Here is a 25,187-nt window from a genome sequence, read left to right on the forward strand (position 1 = left end):
TACGTCTACGCCGGCCGAGAGCGGCGCTGGGATTGGCGCCCGGTGGCGATCGGGGGGCGGGGGTGGCTGCTGGGAAGATGAAGGATTCGGTAGCCCGCGGATGAGGAGGCTGCGGGGGTACTCGTGCTCCTGGACCCCGAGACCGACTGAGGGATCGAGCTGCGCGGGGCCTGGGGAGTCATGTAGGGTGGCGCCTGCGGGGCGGGCCGCGGGAGGGCGGCCGGCGGGAGCTGGTGTGAGCGGCGGTGGCCACGAGCTCCCGGCGTTCCCCGGTGCCAGGACGGGTGTGGGAGAGCCTTAGACGGCGCCCAGGTACTCGCCCGCGTAAGGCTGCGCCCTCGGGCCCCCCAAGTGCGCCGCGCGAGGCTGGCGCGGTGCTGTCTTTTCACTGGAGAGAAGGAGACTTAGAGGCGGGCGGGCGGGTAGAGGCGAAGCCGCCCGTCCAAGGTCACGCAGCCGGTAAGTGGCAGCGCTCAGCACGGGACCCGGCACCGTCCCGGGCGCCGCGGTGCCCCGCGTTCCGCCCTCCGAGCCGCCGCCGCCTCCTGTGGGAGGGGGAAGTGGTCGCGGAGGGCGCATCGCTGGGAGAACCCCTGGGACCCTAGGCTGGGCGCGACCACTAACCCTGTGGATGACCTCGGGCCTTAACCTCTTGGCCGCTCTGGGCCTTGTTTCTCCCATCTGTGAAATGAGGTTAACGCCAGCCCCGCGACTCCTCGTTAACTTGCACTGAGCATCGGAGTACATAATGCATGTGGAACGAACTGCTCTGTGGATAGCACTGCTCAGAGCACACTGAAGGAATAGGATTGCTGTCGCAGAGTGGGAGGTGGAAGAGGGGGAAGGTTGGGGAAGAAGGCCGGAGCTTTGCTTTGACTCTTATACATGGGTACTGAGATAAATAAATAGATAGATCTCTCCCTTTTGAAGGAAACCTCACCTGGTTTTCTGGGCCACCCCTCAGGGTCTCCATCACCTAACTCCATGCTTCGAATCCTGCTGTCTGCCCAGACTTCCCCTGCTCGGCTGACTGGCCTGCTGCTTATCCCACCAGTACAGCCCTGTCTGGTGCCCAGCAAGTGGGGGAACCGGGCCTTTGGAGGAGACCCCCATTCAAGTCCTGTGCAAGGCCTCCAGCGGCTTCTGGAACAGGCGCAGAGTCCTGGGGAGCTGCTGCGCTGGCTGGGCCAGAACCCCACCAAGGTGTGCGCTCATCACTACCCTGTGGCACTTCGCCGGCTGGGCCAACTCTTGGGGTCCCAGCCTCAGCCCCCGCCCGTGGAGCAAGCCACACTTCAGGACTTGAGCCAGCTCATCATCGGAAATTGCCCCTCCTTTGACATTCACACCATCCACACGTGTCTACACCTTGCTGTCTTACTTGGTGAGGAGCATGCTGGGGTATGGGTGTTCAGGGAAGTGTAACCCCAAGCCACTGCTCTCAGGCTCCCACCTAGAAATGGCACCTACCCAGGCAAACTTGCCATTGCTTCTCCTGTATCCATAGAAGATGTTCGTGTCAATCATCCTAACTGTACGAGATGCCACCCCTGGTTCCTTCTAATACAGTGCTCTAGGATGCCACTACAGTTTGTCACACTTGGCCCAAGATGACAATCTTTGTAGAAGGCTTTTCCCTCAAAGACTGTTCTGATTAACATTTCTCCCAATAACCCTGCTACACTGTCCCATTCAAGAAATGGACAAGATGGTGGGTGGGGACTGTCATCCCACCAGTCAGGGCACACACTACAGCTCATCTAATGCTCCTTGTTGCTCTGCACCTCAGGCTATCCATCAGATGGCCCCCTGGTCTGTGCCCTGGAGCAGGAGCGGAGGTCCCGCCTCCCTTCAAAGCCACCTCCCCACCAGCAGCCTGTCCTCGATGGTGGGCAAAGGTTGGAAGCTGCCCTGAGCTGCCCCCGTTTCCTGCGATCCCCACGCCAGCATCTGATCCGCAGCCTGGCAGGTGCCTAGGGTTATAAACGAGTGGGGGTGGGGAGCACAGGCCAAGATGGAGCCATTGGGATTGTTGGGTCTGAGAGCAGTCTAGCCCAGTGGCAGTCTCCCATTATGACGAGGTGTTCTTCACAGAGGAACGTCCTGAGGAATTGACTCCCCACGTGATGGTTCTCCTGGCTCAGCATCTGGCCCGGCATCGGTTGCGGGAGCCCCAGCTTCTAGAAGCCATTGCCCACTTCCTGGTAGTTCAGGAAGCCCAGCTCAACAGCAAGGTGGGCTTGCCTCTAACCTCCAGGGCTCCTCTGTGAGTCACCCTCAGTGGCTTGGTCAGACCCAGCCTCCTGCCCAGCTTGCTTGGCCTCTACTGAAGCAAGCACTTCAGCTAGGCTTTGCTGCATGCCCCTGGGGCTTCCATTTCTGATCACACCCTCTGGCTGTCCAGCTCCCACATCCAGTACGTGTGCCTGGACCTCTACAGTTTTCCAAAGCACCCTGAACACCAATCTAGCTCCGTACATCCCACTCTTAAAAACCTACAGGCTAGACCAACCCCACAGTGATGTTTCTCCTATGTGGCCATGAGCCATATGTGGCTCAAGGCACTGTTTATGTTACTGAACTTGGGGTGTGTGTGCTGGGGTAGAGGGCCACTCTACCTTGACAGCAGTTACTGGCTGGCCAAACCTTCCCAGGTTCCTTGAGAGAAGCGCTTCCCACTGGTGATGCTGCCATGTCCTGTGCAGGTGGTACAGAAGCTGGTCTTGCCCTTTGGGAGGCTGAACTACCCACCCCTGGAGCAGCAGTTTATGCCCTGCCTTGAGAAGATCCTGGCTCGAGAGGCAGGGGTGGCACCCTTGGCCACAGTCAACATTTTGATGTCACTGTGCCAGCTGCAGTGCTTGCCCTTCAAAGCCTTGCAGTTCGTCTTTTCTCCAGGTTTCATCAACCACATAAGTGGTATGCAGACCGGATGGCTGGTGGGGTGCAGGGCAGGGGCATGCCCGGGGTCAGCAACCCAGTGTGCCCCAGGCCCTGCTTCCCCACAGGCACCCCTCATGCTTTGATTGTGCGACGTTACCTCTCCCTGCTTGACACGGCTGTGGAGCTCGAACTCCCTGGATACCGAGGCCCCCGCCTTCCCCAAAGGCACCAAGTGCCCATCTTCCCACGGTCCCTTATCACCGACCGAGCTCGCTGCAAGTACAGGTGGGCTGGGGGGCGGGATGAGGGGGGCACCCACCATGAGCTGCCTGAGCCCGTGGTACCAAGCAGACATAGAAATAGGCCTTGAAGCAGTAATAGGATTTTTCCAGGGTGGCAGCAGTCAGTGGTGACAGGCTGCAACAAGAACTCGGGGGCTAGCCTCTACCACTGTTCCTTCCCATCAGTCACAAGGACATGGTAGCTGAAGGGCTGCGCCAGTTGCTAGGAGAAGAGAAATACCGGCGGGACCTGACTGTGCCTCCTGGCTACTGCACAGGTGAGGTGTAGGTAGGGTGGCCCTGGGTCCTAGAGCTGGAGCCAGGCTGAGGTGGCGCTGCTTCTGCCTGCAGACTTCCTGCTGTGTGTCAGCAGTTCCGGTGCTGTGCTTCCTGTGAGGACACAGGACCCCTTCCTACCTTACCCACCACGATCCTGCCCTCGGGGCCAGGACCAGACTGTCTCTAATCCCACAACCCGAGGCCCTGCCCAAAGGTAGGGAAAACGGGGCAGGGTGGGAGGGCCTTGGCTGCTGGACAGCACCCTGAGCCGTGTCCACTCTCCTCCAGGGTAGTGCTAATGCTGCGAGAACGCTGGCATTTCTGCCGCGATGGCAGGGTGCTGCTGGGCTCAAGGGCCCTGAGGGAGCGGCACCTGGGCCTGATGGGCTACCAGCTCCTGCCGGTGAGAGGCCGTTTCATCCCACCCATGTGTTCTTGTGGCCAACCGCACATTGTAACCCCCTGTCCTCTCTCTCTCCTCAGCTGTCCTTTGAAGAACTGGAGTCCCAGAGAGGCCTGCCCCAGCTCAAGAGCTACCTGAAACAGAAGCTCCAGGCCTTGGGCCTCCACTGGGGGCCTGAGGGAGGGTGAGGGAAACCCACAAGGGGCTCAGGACAGCCCCCTATTGGGAGTTAGGCAACTTGCACTTTGGCACCCTATGTTTTGATTTTTATTAAAGTCCCTTTACTTCCCCATGGCAAGTCTCATTTCTGGGGCAAGGAACAGGGCTGGGTTCCCCGCTGCCGCTTTCCATTCCCTTAACAAAGACAAAAGGTCAGGGCTAGGTGGGGGCCAAAGCACTTTACTGCAAGGGTAGGGAGAAAGAGGCTTTTAAATTATTCACTTAAATAAAAAATGAGGAGGGGGAGGAGAGCCCCAGCCCCTGCCCCCTGCCCATGAGTCCCTCTGCCAGGCCTCCCGGCAGCAGCTACACGGGCATGGGCATCTCGTTGTACTCGTCCACACCCTCGCGCTCATCAAACACTGGCTCGGCCTCGTTAGCGTCCAGCTGTGGGAGGAACGGAAGTCGGGGGTCTTTCCTGAGGCCGGGGAAAAGGGCTGGAGGGGCTGGAGGGAGCGGGGCAGGAGTCCTTACGCATTTCATTTCTCGCTCTGTGAAGATGCGGGTGAGCACCACCATGCGCAGTGGCACTGTGAGGATGAGGATGAAAGGGAAGGCGAGGGAGGCGGCCGTAGACATGACGGCCCAGAGCAGGGCCAGGCAGAGTAGCTGCAGGGCGGTGAACAGGTGCATCCGCAGGGTGCGGACCTGAGGACAAAGATAATCGTGGGCCCAGGCTTCTCCCCAGGCAGCCAATGGTGACAGAGCCCTCCTTGCTCTCCAGAAATGCTGCATACACAGAGGTGGCAAATGAGGGCTGGCCAAGGTGGGGGTCTGGGACCCTTCTGGGCAGGGACTCATCTTTTTGTTGTTGTTTGTTTTGTTATTTGACGTAGGGTCTCACTCTAGCCCAGGCTGACCTGGAATTCACTATGTAGTCTCAGGGTGGCCTCAAACTCACAGTGATCCTCCTACCTCTGCCTCCTGAGTGCTGGGATTAAAAGATGTGCACTACCACGCCCGGCCGGACTTACCTTCTTGACATAGGTGACATCTGGGTGGTGTTTGGGTGGCATGAGCAGCAGATGCAGCCGCTCATAGAACTGGATCCCATTAAGGGAAGTGACTCCCATGTACAGGAAAATTCCAAAGAGCACAGCCAAGGGGATCTGCCGAAGCAGGTCCCCAATAACCATGGAGAGTCCTGGAAGGGAGAAGAGACAACTGGTTCTCTCCTCCAGTGGATGTGGGGACCCCAAGGAAGGTGAAAGCTCAGGACCAGAGGTGTCATACCTACAAGCACAGCTACCAGGAGCCCTGTCACCCGCTGCTCCTTGACCTCCTGGATCTTGGGTTTGTCTCCAGGTGCCACAGCCTTGCTCATGACAGTGAGTGCATTGGCATGAGTGACAGAGCGGACGGTGGCAGCAGCCAACCAGGGCAGGCCAAAGAGGGCACAGATACCACCCATGGCCACGATGAGCAGCAGGTCCAGGTGGAAGCCAGAGCCCTTCTGCAGCATGCGCTCCTTCTTGGAGATGATGAGCCTGGGAGGGGTGTGGGAGGCACCATGAAACCCAGGGCATGGAAGATCACATCTTTCCCAGAACACCCACCCTGTCCAGATGGTCCACTCGGTTGGGACTACAATTTCATCACAGAGCTGGGCTTGTACCCTCAGCTCTTATCCTACAGGATCCTTCCCAGCAAGCCCCGCCAGGCAGCTGGGATAGCCTGCCCCCAACCCTGACCAACACATGACATTTTTCACTGCCTGCAAAATAAACTTCAGCCAGCCTGGCATCTAAGGTCCCACAGGTCCTTGGGCTTCCTCTCCTAACACAGCCACAGATCCTTTGCTCTGTCCCCATGGGTGGCTTACGTGGTAATCTGTGTTTCCATGAAGATGAGGATGAAGACCAACACAGCAGGCAGCAGGCTGGCTATCATCATCCACACAGGGAAGGGGCTCTTCTCTCCAAGGGGATTGATGACCCAGCCCCGCTTGTCTGGGGCTGTCACTGAGAATCCGCTGGGCACGCTCAGCTTCTGCAGGGCACACACAGGATGGGGTCATAGGGAAAGCAAGTGTGCTCTGGCAGAGGACTGCAGAGGAACAGCAGAGCTCAGGGCAGAGGAAGCCGCCAGAGCCAGTGCCGTCCCCTCAGTGCCACTCGTGCACATCTTACCTGGGTGTATGTGTCCTCAATACTGTAATCCACAAGCACCATGATGAGGATCGCGATGGGTACCCCAAAGTCCCCAATCACCCGCCGGATCTGAGGAGGCGAGAACTGTGCTCAGTGGCCCTGTGTTTCTGGTTCATCCCATCCTGGCCTGTCCTCAGCGCCCGCAGCCACCAGCCCACATACCCGGCCAGGGAAGAAACGGCTGTTCTTGAATTTGCGCAGGAAGAAAGCAATGAAGAAGGTGCCAGCCATAAGCACCAGCGACAGCAAGGCCGTATTGGGCTGGCCCCGGGGCCTCTCCTGCCCAGACTGTTCGGCTGAGCTCCCATTGCCTGGCACCAGTGTGGCTGCTGCCCAAGTTGTATTGTCACTGCTGCCATCTGCCTCTGAGCTGTTGGAGACTGAGCAGCCGTGGAGAGGGTGCTCCTGGAAGATCTAGGGAGGAGACACAAGGCTGACCTGGAAAGAGAGCTCCAAGGCTCAGCTGAATGCTGGAGGGCTGGGCAGGAGTAAGGCCAACCTGCCTTGAAGGGGCTTGTCTTGTTGCATTAAGAAAGTGATCTAGTCGGGCATGGTGGTGCACACCTTTAGTCCCAGCACTGGGAGGCAGAGGTAGGAGGATTGCCAGTTCAAGGCCACCTTGAGACTACATAGTGAATTCCAGGTCAGCCTGAGCTAGAGTAAAACACTATCTCAATGACCCCCCCCCAAAAAAAAAGAAAAGAAAATGATCTAGCCAGGCATGATCGCAAGCGCCTTTAATTCCAGCACTGGGAGGCTGAGGTAGGAGGATCACTGAGTTCAAGGCCACCCTGAGACTACAGACTGAATCCCAGGTCAGCCTGGGCTAGAGAGCAAGGCACTACCTTGAACCCACCCCACCAAAACAAGAAGTGATCTACACGATCAGGTGTGAGCACAGGGCTAGAAAGGATTGCGGGAGGGCCAAAGAGGCTACCTGGGGCAGCAAGGCCAGAGGCTACCTGGGGCAGCAAGGCTACTAGCTGTGTGGCAGAGCCAGGCCCAAACATGGGCTCCAGGAGCCTGAAGGAGGGGCTGTGAGCATAGGGTAGGAGATGCCTCCCAAGACTGTTGTGTCTGATACCTAGATGAGCAACATATGTGCCACCTCTGGGGTGTCATGTCTAGATTCTAGGATTCCCTGTGTATGTTCCCACTGCCATTAAAAACGTGGGGGGCTGGAGAGATGGCTTAGTGGTTAAGCGCTTGCCTGTGAAGCCTAAGGACCCTGGTTCAAGGCTCAATTCCCCAGAACCCACGTCAGCCAGATGCACAAGGGGGTACATGCATCTGGAGTTCGTTTGCAGTGGTTGGAGGCCCTGGCATGCCCATTCTCTCTCTCTCTCTCTCTCTCTCTCTCTCACTGCCTCTTTCTCTGTCTGTTGCTCTCAAAAAAAAAAAACAAAAAACATGGGGGCTGGGTGTGGCAGTGCACAACTTTAGTCCCAGCACTTGGGAGGCCGAGGTAGGAGGATCACCCTGAGACTACATAGTGACTTCTGGGTCAGCCTGGGCTACAGCGAGACCCTACCTTGAAAAACCAGGGGGAAAAAAAAAGGAAAGAAAGAAAATTGAGGGCTGGGGAGATGGCTCGGCTGGTGAAGTGCTCACCTTGCAAGCATGAGGACCTGAGCTTAGTCCCCAGAACGCAGAGAAAAGCTAGGAACGTGCCAGGTCAGCCTGGGCTTTAGTGAGACCCTACCTCAGAAAAACAAAACAACAACAAAAAAGCCAGGCATGGTGACTTATACTTATAATGCCAATACTGGGGAGGCAGAGATGGGAGGATTCCTGAAGCTTGTGGGCCAGCAAGCCTAGCCAACTGGGCCAGAGAGCTCTGGGCCAGCGAGAGAACCTGTCTCAAAAAAAGGCAGTTGGCACCTGAGGAACAAGCACCCTTGGTGATACTCTGGTTCCCACATGCATGTGCACACACACAGAGTAGAAAAATATATCTGAGGGCCTGGAGAAATGATTCAGCAGTTACAGGCACTTGCAAAGCCTGCTGGCCTGGGTTCAATTTTCCAGTATTCAAGTAAAGCCAGATGCAAAGAGTGGCAAGTTTCTAGTATACCCCTAGTCACTTTCTCTCTCTCTCTGTTTGCAAATAAATAAATAAATAAATTGTCTTTGTTGTCATTGTTTCTCTGTGGTGGTTTGATTCAGGTGTTCCCCATACACTTAGGTGTTCTGAATGCTAGGTTGCCAGCTGATAGAGATTTGGGAATTAATGCCTCCTGGAGGCAGGTCATTGCTGGGGGTGAGCTTATGGGTATTATAGCCAGTTTCCCCTTGTCAGTGTTTGGCACACTCTCCTGTCCCTGTTGTCTACCTGATGTTGGCCAGAGGGTGATGTCCACCCTGTGCTCATGCCAACGTTTTCCTTGCCTTCATGGAGATTCCCCCTCAAGCCTATAAGCCAAAATAAACCTCCTTTTTTTCCCCCCACAAGCTGCTCTTGGTTGGGTAATTTCTACCAGCAATGGGAACCTGACTGCAACATTCTCAAAGTAGGGTCTCACTCTAGCCCAGGTTGACCTGGAATTCACTCTGTAGTCTCACGGTGGCCTCAAACTCACAAACTCTGCCTCCTAAATACTGCATCAAAGGTGTGGGCTACCATATCTGGCAAATAAGTTTGTTTTAAAATATATTTTATTTAAGAGAAAGAGAGATGGCTCCCTCCAGACATAAAATGGCCTGGATATCCATACTGCCTGACACTACCTACACAAGACCATCATAAGAGGAGGAAAAGATCATGACATCAAAATAAAAGAGAGACTGATTGAGATGGGGAGGGGATATAATGGGGAATGGAATTTCAAAGGGGAAAGTGGGGGGGTATTACCATGGGATGCTTTTTATAATCATGGAAAATGTTAATAAAAATTGAGAGAGAGAGGGCTGGAGAGATGGCGTAGCAGTTAAGTGCTTGCCTGTGAAGCCTAAGGACCCCGGTTCGAGGCTCGATTCCCCAGGACCCACATTAGCCAGATGCACAAAGGGGCGCACGTGTCTGGAGTTTGTTTGCAGTGTCTGGAGGCCCTGGCGTGCCCATTCTCCCTCTCTCTCTCTCTCTCTCTCTCTCTCTCTCTGCCACTCTCCAATAAATAAATAAAAATGAACAAAAAAAATTTAAAAAAAAAATTGAGAGAGAGAGAGAGAAAAAAAGAGATGGGCACCAGGGCCTCCAGCCACTGTGAACGAATTCCAGATGCATGCGCCACCTTATATCTGGCTTACATGAGTCCTGGAGATTTGAACGGGGATCCTTTGGCTTTGCAGGCAAATACCTTAACAGCTAAGCCAGTCCTATTTTTTTTGTTTGTTTGGTTTGTTTTTTTGAGGTAGGCTCTCACTCTAGCCCAAGCTGACCTGGAATTCACTATATAGTCTCAGAGTGGCCTCGAATTCATAGTGATCCTCCTACCTCTGCCTCCCAAGTGCTGGGATTAAAGGCATGTGCCACCATGCCCAGCTTCTGTCTGTTAGTTTTTAAAGAGAGCTACATTTGAGCCCTTGCAAACTTGGTGTGGTGCCTGCGTGTGTGAGTTGAGGAGCCACGGCAGGGATGGTGGCGAACAATTCGCAGCACAGCTCACAATGCAGCTGCCTGGCGCTGCCCTCCCCGCAGCCCTCCTGCTTCAGCCACTTCCTGGGCTCACGGAGACTTGCACGGGACGCCAGAGACCAGCCTGGCAGCCTCCAAACCAGAAGGGCAACCCAAGAGACAGGACAGGATGCAAGGATCCCTGTGTCCTAAGGCCCCATGCCACCTGCCCACCTTGATCAGCTTGTAGAAGGTCTCATAGATGAAAATGAGGGAAATGAGGAAGGCGAAGATCTCCTGGGTGAAGCGGGAGACGAAGCGGACCAGGAAGCTCCCCTCCAGAGCTACCATGAGCAAGGCCAAAACCACCAGCCAGAAGCCGATCCACACGCGGCCCACCAGGTACTCCAGCTGGTTACTGCTGCAGAACTGAGCAGGGGAGGGTGGCTGTCAGGCCTCGAGCTCTGGGAGTGAGCCATGTCTCAGGGCGAGGGGCGGCAGAGTGGCATGGGAAGGGCGCGCACCGAGAAGAAAGCCTCTTCAAAGACCAGCAGGGGCCCGGAGAAGCCAATCACCAGCAGCGGCTGAGCCCCCAGCAGGCAGAAGATCACGCCCTGGAGGGCTGTGGACATGATCAGTTCAGACACTCCTATCAGGTTCTGTGTCTTCTCTCCTGGGGGCACAGAACAAGCTTAGTGGCTGGTGGCCAGGACCTAAGATCCCTGCTACTCCCTTCAAAGCCTCTCCTTACCTAGCAGGCCCCCAAAGGTGATCGCAGGAGACAGGGCAGCAAAGTAGATGAAGATGACGGCAGCCAGGCACTGCGGGTCAAGCGCGTCTCGGAAGTCACTTAGGTAGTGGGGGTAGCGGCGCCGCACGTCACGGATCAGCCCCCCGAAGGGACGGCCCGTCCGCCGAAGGGGATCATCTTCATCTGTGCCTGCCACCTCTACCATCTGCAGGAGCGCTGCAACCCAGGCCTCCGTCAGGGCACCTGTGGGGCTCTCCTGACCGACCGGTCAGGCCCTCCTCCACATGCACAGATCACCCCGTCAGCTGCAGGAGCCATGAAACCTGGCCTCCATCAGGGAGTTAGGGGACCCTTTCCTCCCCACAGTCCCGTCCTTGAAGTGCCCCCTCCCCACCCCACCCAGGACTACATGGGCGTACCCTTATCTTGGGCAGACTTGGGCTCCAGCCCAGCCCCGGGGGGCAGCAAGCGGCCCTGCTCTTCACGCTTCTTCAGCATCTGGCGCTGGAAGTGCGCGACAGAACGCAGCAGCTCCTCGCCCTGTACTTCCGAGGGCGGCAGCACCACGCTGCAGTCCAGGAAGGCGTTGATGGCAGTCAGCAAGTCATCCCGCTCATCTGCCAGGTAGGCCGCCTCGTGGAATTGCTGCCAGAGCAGACAGGGACCAGGGAGCACGTGAGGAAGCCGGGGCCGCAGCTGCACAAGCTCAGTGGAAGGGATGGGGTAGCATGGGACCAGAAGGGAAGGGAGCTGACCTTGTCAGACATGAGGGTGGAGATGGACCGGCCGATCTCGTGGTAGTCCATGTTGGCACTGCTGGGGCCCAGCAGCAAGAACAGGAAGCGCACGGGCACGGGCACCTCCAGCACTGCGTCAAGCTCCACAGCCTCCCGCAGGCGCACAAACGCCATGGTGGGGCGGGAGAGGAACTCTACGCAGCCTGGAGAGATGGGGCTACCATGGGCAAGAGTAGGCAGCAGGGCCCTTCCAGCCCCCAGGGTGGAACAGCCCTAAGGCCCGGCCCCTGCGTCCCCCAGACTTGCCCCACATACCCACAAGAACGACTGTAGCCTCAGCATTCTCAGGGATTTTCTCCAGCAGTTTTAGCTCGTGCTTGGACTTGGAGCGGGTAATGCCAGCTGGCGGGGCCGGGGGTGGCAGCTCACGCTGGGAGTGGGGCACAGAACAGAGCTCAGCCCAGCCAGTACCTCCCATGGACCCCAGCTGCATGTCTACACTCAGGCTTGCTCGCTGGCCTGCTACCAGTGCCAGGAAGGTACCACTTTCCCCTCACCTCTCTCTCCACCTCCAGCCGGGTCTCAGGAACACCGCCGATAAGTGGCTCAGTGACGTGAGGGTCACTTTCAGCCCCCTGGGCATGGTGGTGCCCCAGCAAGGAACCCAGGGACCCAGCTGAAATGTTGCGGGGGAAGGAGAACTCCTTCTCATCACTCGGGTGGCTGGTAGGGCAGAGGGCAGTGAGTTAGAAGAGGGCCAGGTTTGGCAGGACACAGTAGGGACCCCTGCCCAGAAGGCCATACCTGTGTTTCAGCAAAAGGGCCCGTAGCACATTGGCTCTGTCCTCTGCCTTGATCTGGTCAGAGATGACCATCTGTTCCACCACTTGGTGGGCCACCCCGGGTAGGGTCTGCTGGTCAAGGTCCAAGAGCACAGCCCCTGTAGTCAAGGAGAGCACCTCACCCCAGGGCCAGAAATGACTGTGGGCTAGGTACAGATGGGAGCGGTTGCGGTAGCCAGGTGCGTATGGCCAAGGCGTTAGAGCACTAGCCTACAGATAGAGGGACAGGACTTGAGGGCTAGCTCTGACCCTGAAGCTCCTATCATTTTGCCTCTCTGTTCTGCCCTCACCTTTCTTACAGGAGTGCTATGAGGTGGACAGAGCCCACTGGTATGCTGTTAACAGATCTGCCTGAGATGCCAAGGGTGTCCTCTCTGGCCATATCATCTTTTCCTGTTAGAAAGTTCTTCCTCCCGGTGAGCCATGTGTGCCTCCTGCGGACATGCCAGGGGTCTAGCTCTCCCTCTGGACATACATGACACCATGACACAGCTGGTCTGTGGCCTTGTCCACAGGGCAGCCCTCAGTAGCCCTCCTTTCTACATCAGGCTTCCTGACTTCCCCTTGACCTCTGCAGGCACAGGGACAGCTTAGACACCCCTCCACATTTTGTATAAAAATGAAAGTCCTGTCAAAACTACCAGGTCACTTATCTGTCAAGGTCAACTGTCCAGAGCTGTGGAATCAGCAGCCTGCAGCCTAACCAGACAGCATTCCCTCTCCTGCTGGGGCTTGACCCAAAGCACAGAGCCTCACTGGAGCCTATTTGCTCTTGGTTTGGAAACAATTCTAACAGCGGACTTCTCAGTAGTCAGCTGCTTGGAAATGGGCTTTCAAAGAACAACAGGGAGTGATTGATTACCCAACAGGAAGGAGGAAGCAAGTTCACAGGGCTCAAGAGTCTGTGGTTGTTTAGCAAAGTTTAGACAGCCCTACAGGTTAGGTAATATTCCCAGATCCTCTAAGATGTTAACAAGGAAGCTGGGTGTGGTGGTGCATGCCTGTAATTCCAGCACTAAGGAGGTAGAGGCCAGAGGATCAAGAATTCAAGGCCAGCTTTGGCTACAGAAAGAGTTCAAGGCCTGTGAGGTAAGTGAGACCCTGTCTGCAAAACAATACAAAACAAAACAGAAACAAAGCTAACAAGGCGTGCTGGGAATTTCAGGATGTTTTCCATCAAAATGGGTTAAAGACATTTTAGCATCCAAAACAGAACAGCTTCAGCTATAGGACCTAGAAGAAAAGGAGTTGGGTCCTGTGGTCAGGACTGGAGTGTACCATGGGCCAGGGTCCTACGGAGCTCCAGGAGGCTGCGGAAGGAAAGCGAGGCCACATGAGGCTTTCCCCAGCGTTCAGTCTCCTCCTCCACATCCTCCTCAAATTTGATCCAGCGGGCAGTCTCCCGCCACTGAGGCTCTTGGTTTTTGTCCAGCAGCAACTCATTTAGCTCCACAAACACCTAGGGACAAGAAGAGAAAGAGCTGCAGAGAATGGAGCCCATGTGCTGGGGGAATGAGTGTGGGGAAGGGGAAACAATAAGAGGAGCAAGTGGCCACGGGACACAGTGGATAGTGCTCAGGACTGGGTGACTAGCCAATCCACGGTGGAGTTTGCCTTGTCTGTGAAATACCAGTAATAATGACCACTATAAGGGCCACTGGAGCACTGAGGAAAGTCTGTGAACAGGACCCAAAGCATCGAGTGGGACCACCAAGAAAGAAAACCACTGGCTTCCACGCTCTTCTGCCAACAGGAGTTCAGGGATGGCAAAGCTAACTACAACTGGGCATGGTTGGCTCACATTGTAATTCCAGCACTTGGGAGGAAAAGGTCAGCCTGGACTAGAGTGATACCTAACTCAAAAACAAAACAAAACAAAAAACTGCAAATAGACATGGGTGTGGTGGTGCACAACTATATTCGCAGCAATCAGGAGGCAGAAATAGGAAGGTAGCAGGATCGCTGTGAGTTCAAGGCTAGCCTGGGGCTACAAAGTGATAGCCAGGTCAGCCTGGGCTAGAGTGGGACCCTGCCTTGAAAAACAAACAAACAAACAAAAAAAAAAAGGTTATTTTTGCTGGGCATGGTGACACATGCCCTTAATATCAGCACTTACAGGCAGAGGTAGGAGAATCACCTTGAATTTGAGGCCACCCTGAGACTACATAGTGAATTCCAGGTTAGCCTGGGCTAGAGCAAGACCCTGGGTAGGAGTGGGGAGAGGAAGAAAAGAAACTGTAAAACAAATTTTAAAATTGCAAACACAGCAGGGTGTGGTGGTGCTTGTATTTAATCCCAGAATGCCAGGTCAGTTGGGGTCAGAGAGAGACCCTTCTTCAAAAAAACCAAAAACAAGGCTGAGGAGACGCTTCAGCAGTTCAAGACACCTACTTACAAAGCCCAACAACTGGCTTTGATTCCCCAGTATCCATGTGAAGCCAGATGTACAAAGTGGACCAGGCATGTGGAGTTTGTTTGCAGTGGAAAGAGGCTCTAGTGGGCCCATATACACACTCACATTCTCTCCCTCCTTGCAAGTAAGTAAAAAAAAAAAATTAAAAAAATTAAAAATATATATATATGTATATGCATGTATATGTAAAATACCTGTATGTATATATGCACACACATTTAAATATTTTATTTTTATTGATTTATTTATTTCAGAAAGAGGCAGAGAGAGAATGGCAGCAGGGCCTCTAAGCCACTGCAAATGAACTCCAGACACATGTGCCATCTTGTACATCTGGCTTACATGGGTCCTGGGGAATCACACCTGAGTCCTTTGACTTGGCAGGCAAGTGCTTTAACTGCTGAGCCATCTCCCCAGCCCTATTTTTAATTTTTTTTTTAAATTTTTTATTTATTTATTTGAGAGCGACAGAGAGAGAAAGACAGATAGAGGGAGAGAGAGAGAATGGGCGCACCAGGGCTTCCAGCCTCTGCAAATGAACTCCAGACGCGTGCGCCCCCTTGTGCACCTGGCTAATGTGGGACCTGGGGAACCGAGCCTCGAACCGGAGTCCTTAGGCTTCACAGGCAAGCGCTTAACCGCTAAGCCATCTCTCCAGCCCCTATTTTTAATTTTTAAAACAATATTTTTCTGGGCTGGAGAGCAATTAAGGTGCTTGGCTGCAAAGCCAAAGGACCCTGGTTCGATTCCCCAGGACCTATGTAAGCCAGCTGCAAAAGGTGCCACATGTATCTGGAGTGGCTGAAGGCCCAGGCACAGCCATTCTCTCTCTTTTTCTATCTGCCTCTTTCTCTCTCTCAAATAAAATTTTTTAAAAAATTAAGGGCTCAAGGGATGGCTTAGCAGTTAAGGCATTTGCCTGCAAAGCCAAAGGACCCAGGTTCAATTCCCCAGGACCATGTCAGTCAGATGCACAAGGGGGCACAAGTGTCTGGAGTTCATTTACAGAGGCAGTGGCTAGAAGCCCTGGCGCATCCATTCTCTCTCTCCCTCTCCTTCTTTCTCTCTCAAATAAATAAATATAAAAGAATGCTTAAAACAATTTTTAAATACTAAGCTGGGCATGGTGTCACATGCCTTTAACCCCAGTACTTGGGAGGCAGAGATAGGAAGATTGCTGTGAGTTCGAGGACTACATAGTGAATTCTAGGTCAGCCTGGGCTAGAGGAAAACCCTACCTCGATTTTAAAAAAAATTGGTTAGGCGAGGTGTTGCACACCTTTAATCCCCAGCACTCAGGAGGCAGAGGTAGAAAGATTGCTGTGAGTTCGAGGCCACCCTGACACTGCATAGTGAATTCCAGGTTGGCTTGAACTTGAGACCCTACCTTGAAAAACAAACAAAAAAAAAAGAAAAAAAAATTAAAAACAACCAAAATAAGAAAACTTCAGCAGGGAGAGATGGCGCACTCCTTTAATCCCAGCACTTGGGAGGTGAAGTAGGAGGATCGCCGAGAGTTTGAGGCCACCCTGAGACTACCTAGTGAATTCCAGGTCAGCCTGGGCTAGGGTGAGAGACCTTACCTTGAAAAAAAAAAAGAAAGAAAAAAAAAAAAAAAGAAAGAAAGAAAACTTCAAATGGGATTACGGTGATGGCTGTGAGTCTGAGTTTGGAAACCCAGTACCCATGTAAACATGCTGGGCCTAGTGGTGTGTGACAATAACCCCAACTCTGGGGAGGAGACAATGAATCCCTGGGGTTCACTGGCTAGGGTGAGCTTTAGGTTCAGGGAGAACCTGTCTCAAAGAATAAAGTGGAGAGCCATGGAGGAAGACCCCCCCCCAACACCCAACATTGGCCCTGGCTTCCACATGCGCGTATACATACACACACACACACACACCCAACAAAGGCCTGCAGTTGACAAAACATGGTCACCTCTGCAGAAATTGCCAGGGCGGGATCAGACAAGGGACTCACTAAGGGCAGAAATAGTCTCTAGCAAGGAAGTGGCCATACAGGTGCCATGGGTGCAACACAGCCCTGAAGTGGACACTTGGCACAGGTGCAATTTACTACAGGGCTATTATACTTCAATAAAAAAGGTTTTATAAAAAACACACTAAGTCAGAGTTCAAGACCACAGCCCTGCAGTCTAAGATGGGCAGTGTCACTAAGTAACCAAATGACCTTGGCCAAGGCACAGACCCTGGTTTATGGCTAGCACCACCTGAGCTATATCACCTTCACAGGTTGTTGATGGTCAACCAAGTGAAAGTACAGTGCCACATGGAGGCAGCCTTGAGGGTCATGTAGTTAACTGGAGAAGACACTGACCCCCTCAAGCCCCACACTACCCCTCTAGCAAATGGCCACAGTGCACGCTCCAGGGAAGGCTCAGCTGTGGACCACAGCACAATAATGGCACAGCGAGCTACCTTTCCCTTGCGCAAGGCAGTCCTAGAGCTCAGGGAACTGACGGAAGGCATGAAGCAGAAAGTCATACCTCATGGGGCTTGTGGGGGGCCCGCTGTCGGGCCCGAGGTGTGGGGCCAGGCTCCCGCCCTTCTCGGGCACCCTGTGTAGATCCTTTGGCATTCTTCCGCACCAAGTGCCGCCGCACCCCAGGAACGTCCTCAAACCGGTGACCTGGGAGCAAGTAGAGGGCCAGGATCAGGCCCCTCCTCTTTCTTCCTCCATTTCCCACCAGCAAGAGGGGAGACTTAGGCCCCAGTGGCACTCACTTTTCATGAGGTCGAGGTCGGCTGTGGCTAGTGTCTGAGCCTCACTCTCATCAGTGGGGACCCTGGGCAGCAGTGCCTGCTCCACTCCAGTCATGCTGCCGATACGCCGCCGCTCTTGAAGGTTGTAGCTGCGATGTCCAGGCTGGGCTTTGGTCAAGGGGCGTCCTGCAGCACCTCCATCATCACCCCCAGCTGTACCAGTGGCCACTGGCAATGTCTCCTCTCCGGATCTGCAGACAAGAGCAGACAACAGTTCAGATTTTGGCCTGCTTTCTCAGGACCTCACCACTCCTGGCTCCCAATCTTAGGAGGCAGGCATGTGGGAAGAAGGAAGGTTCTGGAAACCAACTGGCAGCATTTGAATCCCTAATCTAGCTTTACAACCATGATGGCTGTGTATCTATCTGCACCTAACCCCTTCCTCAGCAACATGGGCTGAGGCCTGGCTTCAGTAGCGCTGAAAGAGGAGAGACTTCAGGTGTGCGCAGGCAAGCTTGTGTGCTCCTTGGCATCCATCCACTGGGCACTCCACCCTGGAAACTGGCTAAGAAACTGCAGGCAGCTACTGATACTGTGAGAAAGGTCTGTGCCTTGCCCCTCACAGACATGGGCTCTTGCCCACTCCCATTCCTTGACAACGCCAGCATCCCAGGTGCTATCACTTCCTCCTCTTTCCTGCAGTGACCCATGGTCAGAGCCTTGTCCACTCTAGGGACCAGATCCGTCCACTGCTAAGCCTCCCCAGCCCACTGCCCTCACTGTGCCATAGCCTCACCCACTTCTCCCTTGTCCCCAGTGCCAGGCTTTCCTCCAGCCTTCAGTCTGCTCCATCAGCCTGGCTTCTAGTGACCCTGTGTACTCACTCCCCAGAGGGGCACTGTGTCCTTCACTCCCCACAGCCCTTCACGCTGCCTGGCACCCAGAAAACAGGTCCATGATAGTCATGACCTTGGGACCTTGGTTCAAAGTCATTTCCTCCTAGAAGCCTTCTCTGGCTAGTGGCCCCAAACTCTCTTCAGCCACTGGTATGAGGTTTTGCCTAAGCCAGGCCACCAGATGCAGTGGTAATGTGCTGGAGCCATCTCACAGGATGACATTTCGTTTCCAACTGGCTGGACTGCCAGCTGCCCAGGAATGGAGGGTGGGGGGCCTCCAGCAAGTACATGAAGGTCAATGACTCAGTGCCCAAGTTCTGGCTCGGGCACTGGACCAGTGACCATCTCACCACAGCCAGTGAAACCCATCCTGTTAGGCTGTCACCTGCCTGAGTAGGTGGTAAGAGGTGGGCCTGAGATCTGAACCACAGCTTGGTGACCTGAGATTCCTGCTTTCTTCTGGGCCCCATCCCCACCCCTCCAGCAAGGGAGGTGTCTGCTGACTGTGGTGCACTAACCCTGTCTGGGCTCCTTTGGTGACTCGAGGAGCCGCCTCCTGGGGGGGCAGCTGTGCAGGGGGTGATGGAATGGTCCTCTCTGCCTTCCGGTCAGCACCTTCATCCTCTTGGAGAAAGAACTGCAACACAGACCCATGTGGAAAGGGGAGACAAGGCCAGGGGCCTGCAGCCAGCCTGCCCCCAGAGGCCTGGGCCCTACTTACCTGCACAGAAGAGGGTGTAGAGGCAGGAGACAGCTGTGGGGGAGCCCGGACCCCCTCAGCCTCACTGGCTTCATCCTCATCTTCCTCTCCTTCCTCAATAGTGGGGGTCTCCCCAGTGGGAGAAGCTCCTGGTCGCCTCCGAGGTTTCCGTCCTGGGCCCTGGGGAGTCTTGCGGCGACGGGCATCAGGAGGCAAGTGAGTGGACAGTGGGTGGTGGATGTGGTGGGAGGATTGGCGGTGGTCTGCAGGAAGGAGTGGCTTGGCTGCAGGCAGGCACAGCACCCCCACCCTGACCCCTCCCATTGAGACCCAGCCCCTTTTGTACAGAACAGTCCAGTGTAAGCTGTCAGCTTCCCCTCCCTAGCTGGTCCTCTCACACTCAAAGTCTTCCTCCCCATAGCTGCGGCCTGGCTCATCTGCTCCACGGGAGCCTGCCTCCTGGAGGATCTCTTCAAACCGTTCCACGCCTAGAGTTCGGTGTAGCTCATCTTCCTCCTGCTCAGGGAACCCAGGCGTCGTGGACACCAGGCTCTCTGGCTCTGGCTGTGAGGAGAGGAGGTGGAGGAAACACAAAGTTACTCAATCACCAGGACTTGCCCCCCCCCCCCAAAGTCTCACCCTAGCAGTACCAGCAGCACCATCCTCCAATGTCAGAGACACAGGATGACAGTAAACCTCCAGTGCTGGGACTGAATCCCCCATGCCCGGCAACCTGTGCCCCCAAATGCCGGGACCCAATCCTACACCCCCAGCAACCTGTCCCTTCAAATTCAGGGACCTAGTATACCCCAGAAGTTATCTCTTCCAATGCCAGGAACCCAGTCCCCCACGCAATCTGTCCCTAGTCTGTCTAGTTAGGCAGCTCGGCAGGAGGGTATGCTCTAAGACTCTGAAGAAATCCCATGTTTAGCCCTTCTGTAGCCATCGGGTGTATGAACTGCTCTGTTCTGTGTGGCAGAAAGTAAAAAAACTCCTTTGGCTGGAGGACAACTGCTGAGCCCCAAAAGTAACTTCTGGAAGCACCTAAGCCTAAGAGTAGGTCTGAGTCAAACCCAGCCTTGCCTGGACAGGAATGTAAGCTCAAGCCTGGCCAGGCAGCCCCCATTCCCAGCAGCATGACCTCCCACCCAACCAGCCCCACAGGCCCCTCAGCCAGCTGGCCCCGCCCCTCACCCCACCTCCACTCCCCCCACCTGAGTCATCCTGCGGGAGTGCAGCAGCAGCGGACAGCACCAGCAGGACCAGCCAGGGGCAGGGACTGCGGCGGCGCTCGAGGGAGCTCAGCCTGGCCTGGCAGCATTGTTCCAGCCCCCCACCCAGCCCTCGCAGGCGCTGCCACCAAATATTTGCTCAAGAGCTTCTGGACCTGAAGGGCATCAGGACCTCCAAGGGCGGGGGTATGCCACCACTTCCATGGCAGTGCCAGCTGCTCCAGGGAAGAGCCAGGGCAGGTCTTGAGGACAAGGGAGGTGTGTGTGTGGTGTGGGGGGTGAGGGGTGCAGGCAGGAGCAGCTTGAGCTGGCAGGGGACCCTGGACAGAGGATGGGAGAGCGCGCGCGCGGGCTCCTGAGCAGTCCGGCCCAGCCCATCTTCCCTCAGCAGTTCCAGCGGGCTCTCCTGAACTCTCAGCCCCGCTCCCACCAGAAGCAGCTGGACAGGAGGAGCAGCAAGCAGCTGGGAGCAAGCAAGCTAACCTAGCCGAGAGGGAGCTTGTGCGGGGGAGGGGGGGGGAGGGATTGTGTCGGACCCCTCGCACCTGGGGCCGCAGGAGGAAGTCCATGGCGGCAGGAATGAACCTGGGAAGGAGGGGGAGGGCACCTGCCGGCGGCACCCCTTCCAAGTCACGTGCCCCACTGGGCCAAAGTGACCAATAATGAGACTGACTGTGGCACGGGGGTTAATCATTAGACTTCTTAGGAAAATCAGGAGAGGGCCATGTGGGGCGGCGGCACATGGGGGGGGGGGCTGGGGGCGGGCCTGGCTGGCACGTGGGGTCGGGGGCGGGGCCAGAGGCGGGCCCCGCAAAAGCCTGCGAGTTCAGACCAGAACCTCTGTGGACAGACCTCCGTAGGGGGGCTCAGCATAAAGGGGGGGGGGGTCACGGGATTTAAGATCCAGGGTCTTCAAACTCCTGCCCCGGCTGAGGCTAAACTACCACAGAGATTTCAAGAAACAGCCCCAATTCTATTCCCCCCAAAACAGGAGACACCTGTGTCCCCCTTCTCAGTCTTGTGAGACAAGCAGATGGCAGCCCCGGCTGCACAATCCACCCCAGCCTCCGGTCTGCAGCCCCCACCCTGGGTCTGGCACCGTCAGGCAGTGTACTCACCGAATGCAAAGAATCTGCGCCCGAGGCAGGGTGCCGACAGGCGCTGCTCATGGCCAAATCTTAGCCTTTTTCGCTGTCGCTGCTGCGGCTTTCAGGGCAGCAAGGGGGAGGCATAACCTGAGTGGGGGGACAGGGCCAATCACCATCGGCAAAACAGAGCAGGCCAGCCGCCCACCCACTTTAGGGGAGGGAAGGAGCCCCAGTCACCTGCCACGAGGGTCACCCTCACAGGGATTCTCCTAGACCTCGAAGGGACTCATGGTGGCCCTCAGAGGTGGCAGGAACAAAGAGAAGAGTTGTTTATAGGAAAAGGAGGAGGACTGAGGGGAAGGGGCCACAGAGAGCCCAGAGACAGTGGCAAGGAGGGCAGAGCAGAAGGGGGAGAGGCAGCAAAAAAAAAAAAAGAGGGAGGAAGAAGTCAAGGCCCAGCCCAGGAAAGCTACAGAGATGAGGGACGGAGTGATAAAGAACAGAGAAAGATTGCGAGCGAAGGGCCAGAAACAGGAACCCTGCCAGTGGAGGCCAGGAGGTTAGCCCGAGACCAGAGAGGGGTGTGGTGGGGAGTGAGACGCCCCGTGGAGCACAGGGGTGTGGAGGATGGGCGCCTGGCTGCCCAAACAGAGAGGAGTGCAGAATTCTGGATAGCACCCAAGAGGGCAAAAGCAGGGGGACCCCCGCCAGTAGGCAGGCAGTGTCCCCTCCCAAAAACAGACAGGACAGGGAACCCTCTCCCCCTGAGCCTAAAAGCAAGACAGAAGCAGGCACTTCTGTGCAGGGCAGAAGCCCAGCTCCACTCAGGAGGAGGGATGAAGGGACGGACACTAGGCTCTGGCTGGACAGAGCTTTATACTGGGGGAGGGGCACGTGACGAAGTGGAGGGGGTGGGCACAGAAACCCTGAGGGGGGCAGTCTCCACCCCTCCCCTCCCTAGTCCCAGGCCAGGAAAATGTGAGTGGCAGGGCTGCTGCCCTCCTGACGGTGACTGTAGGGTGTTGGGGGTGGAGGTTGGAGAAGAGTTGTAGAGGGAATCCAATCAGTAAATCGGAGTAACCACTCAGTGAGGGTGGCACCCTCCCCAAAGATGACAATATGAACCTCTCCTTCGAAGTGCTGTTGTCGACTTCGTTGGGGAGTTGGTGTTGCCCGACTTAGGACTACCTTGGGGGTAAGACAGGTCACTATAGGGTCAAATAATAGAAGCCTGGGGGGGGGGGGGGGTCAGCCCTGGGTGGGGAGCCTGGACGACACATTCCTGGCAGGAACTCCAGCTCAGCTGACTTTTCTTCACCTCCCCCCCACACACACCTCAGCAGGCCTTCAGCCAGGGCCGCCAGTGCGGGGGAGAGGTGCCCTGGAAGGGACCCGATCTGGGAGGCACATGGGCATCTGGCCCCAGCACCTGCAAATGCTCACTCCCACCTCCAGGCTTGGCCCTCAGTGTGAGCTCTTCCACCATGCCCTCCTCCCTCTACCCATATCCCCGGCCCTCCCCTGCTGCCCCAGAACACAAAGCACCCTCTGTCCAAAGCATCAGTGCCCATAATCCTGATGGGGGCACATTCCGGGGACCAGCCCCGACCGGCCCGGAGGATTAGCATCTTTCCCTCAAACCAAGGGATTAGCACCCTGGACCCCCACTTGGGGCATTAATCATTCTCTAAGGGAACTCATACATTCCACAGCTCTTGGCTGTGGGACTGGTGAGGGAGGAGGACCCCAGATTTCGGACAGCGCCACCCTCCCTTCCACTCAGCACAGAGCTTCCCACCCAAATAAAGGGGCCCCTCACGAGTCAGGACCAACTCCAGAGACTCATCTATCCCATTCCCACCCAACCGGCTCCCTCTTCTGCCTGACCTCTTGTCCTGACCTGACCCGACCCGACAACCCCCTTTCCCGGCTCCACCTCCTAACTCGGAGATGCAGGGTGCATAAGGCCAGGGCCACCCCCACCCCGGCCTTCCCCGGCTGGGAGCCCAGGATGGGTGCGAGGGACTCGGTATGGAGTCTGGAGGAGTTGTGGTGGGGGGTTCATCTGGAGCCCGTCCATGAGTGGGAGAGCGAGCAGAAGCAGCGCCTCCCTCCCGGAGACTACCCCCTCCTGGTGGCAGGGGGCGCGGCAGCCTGGCTTGAAATAAGTGAGAAGCGGACCCTAGAATCTCGCCGGCGACCAGTCATCTGGTCGCCACCCCCATCCCTCTCCCCAAAAAACTCCGTCCTCCCTCCCTGACCCCCCCCCCCCGCACCAGTCTCCGCCCTCTCCTTCATTTCCACTCCCTCCGAGTCCCGGGTTCCCCCCTCCTTCCGCGGCCCTGGCCCTCCCCCTCCCCCACTTATCCGCTTACCCGCTAGCTCTAGATATCGTGCCCCGGGAAGGGGTCTCGGGGGTCTCTCCCGGTGCTCAGGCACCCTCGCGCGCTCCCGACGACTTCACAGTGCCCACCCCGGGGCGCGCTCCCCCGCCGCTCCCAACTTCTCCCAACTCAACTTTCCCCCGCGTCGCGAGCAGGCCGGCCCCCAGCGTGCGCGCCCCCGCCCCACCACCCCGGCGCGCCGTGCGCGCCCCCGGGGCCTGGGCTGAGATGAGAGGCGGAGAGCGCGCGCCGAGACTCCCGGCCGGGAGCGCGCTTCCAGCCACAGCCCCGGCACCCCGCGGTTGCCGCTCCGGAGACCCCCGGACGCCGTCTCTGGGAGGAAAGGAGCCTGCGTATAGAGGATGGCTAGGAAAGTCGAAGCGAAGGAAGTTGAAATACAAATGCAACGGGGGCTGCCTGGGTCCTCCCCGCCCCAGTAAGCCCCAAAGTGCCTCCGGGAGAGCCGGTTGTTGGCCCGAGGGACGGGTGGCTGCAACCCTGTACCTTGACCTGGAGGAGAACCAGTCAACTTGTTGGGAACTCCCTGCTTTCATGTGTGTAGACCTCCACACTGAATGGAACCCTTATTCATAGCCGATACTTGATTTTTTTTTAAGATCGTAGTGTGTAATCTTGTTTTCATAACTAAGTAAGTTCTTTCAGATAAGGAATGTCCTTTATGTGTCTTTTAATCTGCCACGTGAGTAAATCAGCATTGTTCATCCCAAAGCATTCAGATTTAAGTGAGTTAATTAACAAATGGTTAACATCTACTCGGGCTCCAACGCTGAGAAATGCTTTTTTTTTTCTTCTCCCCAGTTCACAACCCTCAAGAATGCAATCATGAGACAATTAGAGAGCAGCGCAAGAGAATCTATAATCAACTCCTTTATGGGATGAGGTAAAGGCTGCTGCAAGTGTAGCATCTGTCTGTGGTCTTGTCGGTTGAGGGGAGTAACCAACCTGCCAGTCCTCGTGGACCACACCCTAGCTGACTCCAGTGGGCCTGCTCTGGACACTGGGATTTGAGGGACACCCAAGCTCCAGTCAGCTTGCCTCGGCATGTCAAAGTGGAGTTGCTGGAGTCCGGTGGGCTTCGAGATGATAAACTGGACTCGGCAAAAAAGAGGGGTTCTCTGGCGCGTGTGTCCCTCCACTCAATTCCAGCTGCTCGACAGCTGGACTCTGCGAGGTCATCAGGAAGACAGCTCTCGGAGCTCTTCCCCAATCAGCCCTGGGGGCACCTGGTAGCCCAGGGAGAGGTGAACGTCAGTGCTGAGGTTGTCCCGGAGGTTTCTGGGAGCTCAAGACAACCACGTAGGACAGAACCAGACCAACCGCGCGCCGGCTATCTAGGCCGGCAAACGCCAACTTCAAGTAGAAAAGAGCCCCACCCTCCCCCACTCTCACTGCATTCTGGAACGCGCAATCCCCAAGCGGCGCGTCTCCGCAAGGCTGAGGGCACAGAAAAGGAAGAATAATGAGCGCGAGGCATCCTGGGAGCCTCCGCGCCGCGGCGGAGACGCCCGCACAGCGGACGGCGCGCTGCATCCTGGGACTTGAAGTCCACGATTTGCCTCCGCGCTAGAAACGAGTCCCAGAATTAAAGCGCTGCAGAGAGCCCCTGTGAGGCTTGCTGGATGTTGTAGTCCT

The 25,187-nt window shown here is 56.1% G+C and overlaps 2 protein-coding genes across 8 annotated transcripts; one reads left to right on the forward strand and one right to left on the reverse strand.

The window, feature by feature from the left end:
* Window positions 1-13: 13 nt before the first annotated feature.
* Fastk (Fas activated serine/threonine kinase) lies at window positions 14-4,138 on the forward strand. 3 transcript variants are annotated; one of them, XM_004669578.2, is made up of 10 exons: window positions 14-182; window positions 965-1,384; window positions 1,790-1,969; window positions 2,095-2,234; window positions 2,706-2,919; window positions 3,009-3,168; window positions 3,351-3,442; window positions 3,516-3,657; window positions 3,732-3,846; window positions 3,927-4,138. In XM_004669578.2, the coding sequence occupies exons 1-10, from the start codon at window positions 101-103 to the stop codon at window positions 4,032-4,034; spliced, it is 1,653 nt and encodes a 550-aa protein (XP_004669635.1). In that variant the 5' UTR covers window positions 14-100; the 3' UTR covers window positions 4,035-4,138. The 3 variants fall into 3 exon arrangements, with proteins under 3 accessions (XP_004669635.1, XP_045015877.1, XP_045015876.1); XM_045159942.1 differs by lacking the exon at window positions 14-182 and adding an exon at window positions 195-312; XM_045159941.1 differs by lacking the exon at window positions 14-182 and adding an exon at window positions 319-459.
* An 87-nt stretch (window positions 4,139-4,225) lies between these two features.
* Slc4a2 (solute carrier family 4 member 2) lies at window positions 4,226-24,916 on the reverse strand. Of its 5 annotated transcripts, none has more exons than XM_045159937.1 (23): window positions 24,498-24,916; window positions 21,181-21,297; window positions 19,229-19,394; window positions 18,852-19,093; window positions 18,649-18,767; window positions 17,256-17,485; window positions 17,018-17,160; window positions 13,377-13,557; window positions 12,061-12,196; window positions 11,814-11,979; window positions 11,572-11,686; window positions 11,275-11,459; window positions 10,939-11,164; window positions 10,520-10,735; window positions 10,293-10,441; window positions 10,003-10,197; window positions 6,378-6,629; window positions 6,195-6,284; window positions 5,888-6,054; window positions 5,299-5,552; window positions 5,040-5,209; window positions 4,540-4,713; window positions 4,226-4,452 (listed from the first exon to the last, which is right to left on the reverse strand). In XM_045159937.1, exons 2-23 carry the CDS (start codon window positions 21,229-21,231, stop codon window positions 4,372-4,374), a joined length of 3,708 nt encoding a protein of 1,235 aa, XP_045015872.1. In that variant the 5' UTR covers window positions 21,232-21,297; window positions 24,498-24,916; the 3' UTR covers window positions 4,226-4,371. The 5 variants fall into 5 exon arrangements, with proteins under 5 accessions (XP_045015872.1, XP_045015874.1, XP_004669638.1 ...); XM_045159939.1 differs by lacking the exon at window positions 24,498-24,916 and adding an exon at window positions 24,039-24,058; XM_004669581.3 differs by lacking the exon at window positions 24,498-24,916 and adding an exon at window positions 23,526-23,681.
* Between the last annotated feature and the right edge of the window lie 271 nt (window positions 24,917-25,187).

This window comes from Jaculus jaculus, chromosome 10 (assembly GCF_020740685.1).
Source record: "Jaculus jaculus isolate mJacJac1 chromosome 10, mJacJac1.mat.Y.cur, whole genome shotgun sequence".
Lineage (NCBI taxonomy): Eukaryota > Metazoa > Chordata > Mammalia > Rodentia > Dipodidae > Jaculus > Jaculus jaculus.

Bases quoted from the DNA above. Each gene is read 5' to 3' on its own strand.
- Fastk (XM_004669578.2), top strand. From the start codon at position 101: ATGAGGAGGCTGCGGGGGTACTCGTGCTCCTGGACCCCGAGACCGACT. The intron at 2,920-3,008 runs GTATGCAGACCG...GCTTCCCCACAG, and splicing joins TTTCATCAACCACATAAGTG to GCACCCCTCATGCTTTGATT. The intron at 3,847-3,926 runs GTGAGAGGCCGT...CTCTCTCCTCAG, and splicing joins TGGGCTACCAGCTCCTGCCG to CTGTCCTTTGAAGAACTGGA.
- Slc4a2 (XM_045159937.1), bottom strand. From the start codon at position 21,231: ATGAGCAGCGCCTGTCGGCACCCTGCCTCGGGCGCAGATTCTTTGCAT. The intron at 11,460-11,571 runs GTATGTGGGGCA...CCATCTCTCCAG, and splicing joins GGCTACAGTCGTTCTTGTGG to GCTGCGTAGAGTTCCTCTCC. The intron at 10,198-10,292 runs GTGCGCGCCCTT...TCCCCTGCTCAG, and splicing joins TTGAAGAGGCTTTCTTCTCG to TTCTGCAGCAGTAACCAGCT.